Genomic DNA, 6,099 nt, shown 5'->3' with positions numbered 1-6,099 from the left:
ATTCATGATATATATGCATTCTAATACAGGATGAGTTACTACACCTCCACATTCTTCAGTGGGCTCAATACCAGCATTAAATCCACCTCTATTTACATGTGTGGGCTGGACAGAATATCAGAAACACCACTGTGAGTTTTCTTTTATTTGGAACATTTTCACCATTACAATGATACTCTTTCTGACTTGATGCTGGTAGAATGGAGACATTAAGTGTGGTCATTTGAGTTTCTTGCTATTGATGGAACTAAATCACTGTAACTGTTCCCACTACATTTTTTCTTTTGTGTGTCAACACCACATGTAGGTTAATCAAGTCTAGATCATAGACTAAGGCTGCAAGTGAGAGTTATTCACATTATCAATTAAGCAGTCAATTGTTTTTTTGATTAACTGGTTACACATTTGGTCTATAAAATATCTGAAACCAGTGAAAAACCAGCAGAATGTTTGGCCTTTTTCTGGATAAATGACTTAAAAGCATGAATCCATTATCAAAACTGTTGTTGAATGATTTCTGTTGATCAACTAATTGATTAAGCGACTAATAGTTTTATCTCTATTATAGATCAAAGACTAAATTAAGAGGATCTCTATCGATACCACAGAATCCAACTTCGTAGCATAAAATGTATGTTTTGTAAGTGTTTAGAAATTCCTCTCTCCACCTGTATAAACACACACCATCAAGCCCTTCTGTGTCGATACACGTGTGACTCAAACTCTCATCTCAACAAGTGATTGTGAAGAAAAGAATAAACAATCAGCTGTAAGGGACAAAAGTTTATTGTAACCCTACAAAAGACACAGGGTGAGAAAAATACAAAACAAAAATAAAATTATAGAAATGAAAAAAAAGATTCTCATTCTTATACAAGTCTCAAAACTACTCATCATACACGGACCACAGTTTAATTATTCATATTTTTAATATAACATTTTGTTGTAATGCTGTGTGTACATACAAAATATAGCAAACTAAATAAGGCAAATAAATAGAGGTACAATTTACAGGAAAATGGAACATTCCTCAATGTTTTAATCTTTTTTTTTTAATCTTATCTCAAACATCAAGAATGGTGTACAAAATGCTTTTTTTTTCCAACTGTACATCTTTCGGTGGAGGATACTTTTTATTTTCCAACCATAAAAATACTGACTCCTCACAATTATACAACCTCTAAAACTGGGTGCAACTTTTCTCAGGCAGTACAAATTGTCGTGTAACAGGTGTGTTCCGTATTGCAAGCAATTTTCTATCAAAGGTCAAAGTCAACACATCACACTTTGTGCACCCTTCTTTAGGCATGCAGGTCGACGCCAAGTGACAGAAATGTGGTGGTATCAGAACTCCCTCCCCAACCCCCTTTTTTTTCTTTTTTCTTTTTTTTTTTTTTTTACACACCAAAGCGACAGACAGGTGAGGCCTTTAAACTCAATACACTCCTGTTACTGTGCGTACAGTAGCGTCACCTCTTTGTGTCTGTGTCCTGTCCATCTCTGTCATCCTACAGACTGACTAATATGTGTTTCCAGCGGCCCAGCCGGAGTCCCCAACCTCACTTGCCCTTTTCCTCTCTTTCCTCTTCACACCATGTTTTTTTTTTTTTTGCACCACCCTTTCTTGCACCCTTCTAAATTCAAAGGGATCTAAGCCCTGAAAAATGGCGCCGCAAATGGAAATGTCCCATAATAAAAGTGCATTGAACAAGCTACTAATTTCATTCCTCTGATTTCCATCTTTACACTCCAAAAAACAGCCAGTCAATGGCCAAATAAACATCCAAACATGTAACAACACAAACATGTAATAATACTGACAATGTTGCAATACCCCATACTCAGTAAATAGTCTGCACTACAATACGGGTTAAAGCTCTGGATTAAGAGTTTAAAGGGTCTGCCAAAGTCTGATATAATAACTCTGATTAACTGGAAAGACAAAGGAGCAGAGGTTAGAAAATAGGACAGCTCAAATATACATGAGACGCTGGTTAAAGAATATGCAATCATATGTCATTTTCTCCCTAAGGACTTAAGGGACTTTCCCGATTTTTCAAAATTTGAATCAATTTGGTTTACAAATTAATCTCTAAAGTGTGCAACATGGGAACTGAAAGATCACAACTTTTTCAGCCTTCTCTCTGCTTCAGTTTGAGGCAAAACTGAAGGACTATGACACTGGTAGGATGAGATGTCTGTGAAATAACTGATTATGGATAAATTAAAGCTATGGGGGGGAAAGGGAGTGGGATTTAATGTGCACAGGTAATTAATCAAACCTCTCTGACGACAGGCCAGCCACACTGAAGTACACATTGGTAAGTTATTGTGCCAAGAGCTGAAGTCAAATGCTGCATCATGTTAAGAATTTGAAGAACTATAAATGCTTGTGATATCAGATGAAACACAAGATGGTGCCAATACGTCCAATCACAACTGTCAGCTGCATTTATAGCAAATACATTGTTTGGAAAACTATGAGCACATAAAACACAATAACAGGAATGGTACTTGTGTGAAAACAGGGTCACAGGCACTTAAAGGTGAAAATGAAAATGTGTTTGGGAACAGAAAAGCTGAATGAAAGACAAACTGGGATAGTCACTGCTAGAGATCCTAATTACATACAGTAGTAGGTGATCAGTCTGTCAGTCTAAAACTGATGCTCTATAACAAAATAAGTTTGTAGATCCAATATAATCAACAGATCCAGCCTTATTCTCATGTTTTGTTACACAACTATACTGTATAAACAAGTGCTTGTTCAGTGGGGAAACTAGGGAATGGGGGAACAGAACCATATTCATGTTATCTGTTAATATGATCCCTTAAAAAACTGAACCGGGAGCTGTTGTGCAAATCCTGCGGCTTGTCAAACACAACCAATCTAAATGTAATAAGTATATCTGCCAAAGCATAAAGTTGTCAAGAAAAAGGCTCAGCTGGTGTCTCAGCCTTAAACGCCCTTTTCACCTCTGTCTCTGGATTATTAGAACACATGCCTACATGAGCTAACAGAGGAGATTAAACGCATGATGATGTCTTCTCCCCCAATTTGCCCTGAAAAAAGAAAAGTCCAATCCTCTTACTGCACTCCTGGACACCTCACATACGGCCTTATACTATACAGTATGTGGATGGAATGAGTAAAATGGGTCATATTAGAGCAACATGGATTACTACTTTATGCAAACTAATATGATTTCACTCCCTGGACTAATTTTCACTTAACACACTCTGAACTCTATAAATGCTGCATAACAAAAAAACCTAATTTATCCACTGTTTGTGTCCATCAGCTGTGTCTGTCCAGGGAGGAGGAGTATGCGTAATCCTGTAACTGGGGACAGCTACGCTTGTTTACATTGTGTTGACCCTCTGTGATATTAATTTCAAACCCCTACGGAAAACTGCAACTGTATATGCCCTTTCCTCATCTTTTAATGAATTTAATGAGCATGTTGTCCTCCATCTGCTTACATGAGGTTGTATGTTAATATGGGGTGCATGATGCTGGTTTCAAATGGATCCGTCCTTTTATTTGATGCCCCAGAGCCCATCAGCTTCCTCATCTCCCTACACACTGACCAGGAGTCACTGTGGGTCCACTTCCTGTAGCAAGCTACTGTATGTCCATCTCCAAGAAGATGTAAATGTTGCACTGAGTCGACCACATACATTGCAGCCTTTGTCATACCTACTGCTAAGATTTTAGAAATGCATATATTAAAAAAATACTACTTTGAATATGTCCAAAACTCAAAGGAAAATGAGCTGAGTTGGCTGTAGTACGCGCTGCTGACTCTTGTTTGTCCTATGAGTTGTATCAGGTTGCTTAGAAGAATGGAGTCTGGACATTTGTAAACAAACATTTAAGAGAAGCTGGAAGGAAAGCTGGAAGTAAGGATTGTTTTCTGAGATGCTCTCTGAAGCCGGTGTCTTCCTGTTGGTGTCCTGTCAATGTGCACCATTTAAAGCCACTATAAGATAATCCACACCCTCTAAGTGCTCTGTTTTACCCTGACATTGCAGTAACAGACTCATCACATGGTGCGGCCTGATGTTACAATGCAAACTGAAATAAAAATGCACAGAAACGCTGTACAGTTATCTTAGTCACAGCATGATCAAGCACTAGTTCAACTTGTGAGAGTAAAAAATGTTGGACTGGACTGATGGCTCTGTCCAGTGAGTGAATGTTTTAGCACCAGGGGGACAGATGCTACGGATGAGACTCATTAATGGCCCAACGAAAGGCCCTTTACTTTTCTACTATGGTAGAGTCAATGTGGCCTACATTACATTTTCCAGTCCACGGAGCGGAACACACACACACACACACAGATAAACACACAGTCCACATTCACATGTGAACCATGCAGACTGATAGTTGAGCAGGGAGAGCGCTGTAAACAAATGGCAGATTATGCCTTTGAGTTCCAGACAGGCAAGTTTCCAAAAATCTAAATGGCATTCCTTCATTATCTTTGTTATCGCTATTGTTCATTTAAGTACAAAGAGGACTTGGTCATGGACTTAAAAACCTGTGAGTGTAAAGTTAGTCAGAAAAGCTACAGTGCAAACATAGACATACAGGTGTGAAAAGGACGAGCAAATATCTTTTTTTTTTTTACATAAAGCGCAAAAATGTATAGAAATTCACTTCAACAGCAATGTGAACTTGCAACACCAACGAATAATGCATTGCGAGTACAAAACCCAAAAAATGCCATGAAAACATAAAAAAACACCCTCAACATCTTTGCAATTAGCTTGTCTGCATCTAAATATAAATATAAACGCCTAATTGCAGTATGTTTTGTATTAATACATTTACATTTGCTTTCTTTTTGCTTTGGCACTGGTTAATGCCAGAACAATGAAACCATTGAAGAGTGGAGGTGATTCTTGACACCTTGTGGCACAGTCTTCATTTTGTCAGGTGGATCAAGCTGTTTTTCCTTGAGAAGAGATGTATCCTCTGCAAATTGCAGCTGGGGATGTACGTACGTCCTCCCTGGGAATGCTGTGTGCTGGAGGAGGCCACTGGGATGAACGATAACGCCCTGTCGAGTAACCTCCAGCTGTATCCTTCCTCTGTCTTTTACGCTCTACGCCCTTTGCGGTAAAGGAAGTTCATGAATATCCATCCTTTCTGTCGCTGAAAAATCTCTTGAAGCGACCTTGACATTGGAGGTATGGCTTCGTTCCCCCATCCCAACTTCTTCTTTTCCTGTTTTTTTTTTTAAAACCTGCCCTGGAAGAGCTTCAGCGTCCTTTTTCCAACCTTTTTCTCTTGGCCTCGTGTCTATGTACAGTGTGACTGGTTGATCCCAATGTCCCTGTGTTTCAGAGCCAGATAGCAAGAAGACAGGGCTGCTCCAGGACCAGGGAACTTACTGAGGAACAGCAAAGGGTTTGTGTAGACAAAAAAAGAGCAGTGAGAAACAGGGAGTGATAGACAGCGAGAAACTTGAGCACAGTGTTAAAGGATATGGTCAAAAGACATGGGATAATGTGTCACAGTGGTCTGTCTGTCCATCCGTCCATCCCAACTGCCCTGTGTCCAGCTCAGGAGATCATACAACGTCCGGGACATACGGGTTGGGAATAGCTTTACAAGACCAATCAGAGGAGAGCGTGGCATCCTTCAGAACGGCGTGGCTGCCCATACATGTCACAACATGTCCAGTCCAGCCGTTATTTACATCCTCTCCAATGTCAATGGTCACTGTTCCAGAACCTGGACTAAAGGTGTTAAGAGATCTACACCACGGCAGAATTTAGGTGTCTAGTGTATGTTTTTTTTTTTTTCTCCTTCCTTTTCCCGACCTAGTAGTTGACCTTGGTGACGGCTCGTTCGCGGCCGCCGCCCTCCACCAGCTGGTTGACGGAGCGCTTGCGGTTACGCTTGAACTTGTTCAGGTCCTTGTCGAAGACCTCGCCAGAACGCAGCGCTGACACCAGGTCGTCGAACTCCCCGCCGACCTCGTCTGAGGCACCGCTTTTCTTGGATCGCCGTTCCCGCTCCCTCTGCTCCTTGAGCTGGAGAGGGAGAGGAGAGGTCAGAGGATAAAGGTGGAGATAAGAAGGGGT

At 40.4% G+C, this 6,099-nt stretch overlaps 1 protein-coding gene across 3 annotated transcripts in view; it reads right to left on the bottom strand.

The window, feature by feature from the left end:
* Positions 1-770: 770 nt before the first annotated feature.
* The window catches only part of daam2 (dishevelled associated activator of morphogenesis 2), a 99,302-nt gene continuing 93,973 nt past the window's right edge, over positions 771-6,099 (bottom strand). For all 3 annotated transcript variants that reach the window (XM_044374180.1, XM_044374178.1, XM_044374179.1), the window contains one exon: positions 771-6,048. In XM_044374180.1, coding sequence (XP_044230115.1) covers positions 5,836-6,048 — 213 coding nt within the window. In that variant the 3' untranslated portion in view covers positions 771-5,835. The remainder of the gene's footprint in view (positions 6,049-6,099) is intronic.

This window comes from Thunnus albacares, chromosome 15, assembly GCF_914725855.1.
Source record: "Thunnus albacares chromosome 15, fThuAlb1.1, whole genome shotgun sequence".
Classification (NCBI taxonomy): domain Eukaryota; kingdom Metazoa; phylum Chordata; class Actinopteri; order Scombriformes; family Scombridae; genus Thunnus; species Thunnus albacares.
Note: the sequence above shows the minus strand (reverse complement) of the source record. Positions and strands in the feature narration are given on the sequence as shown.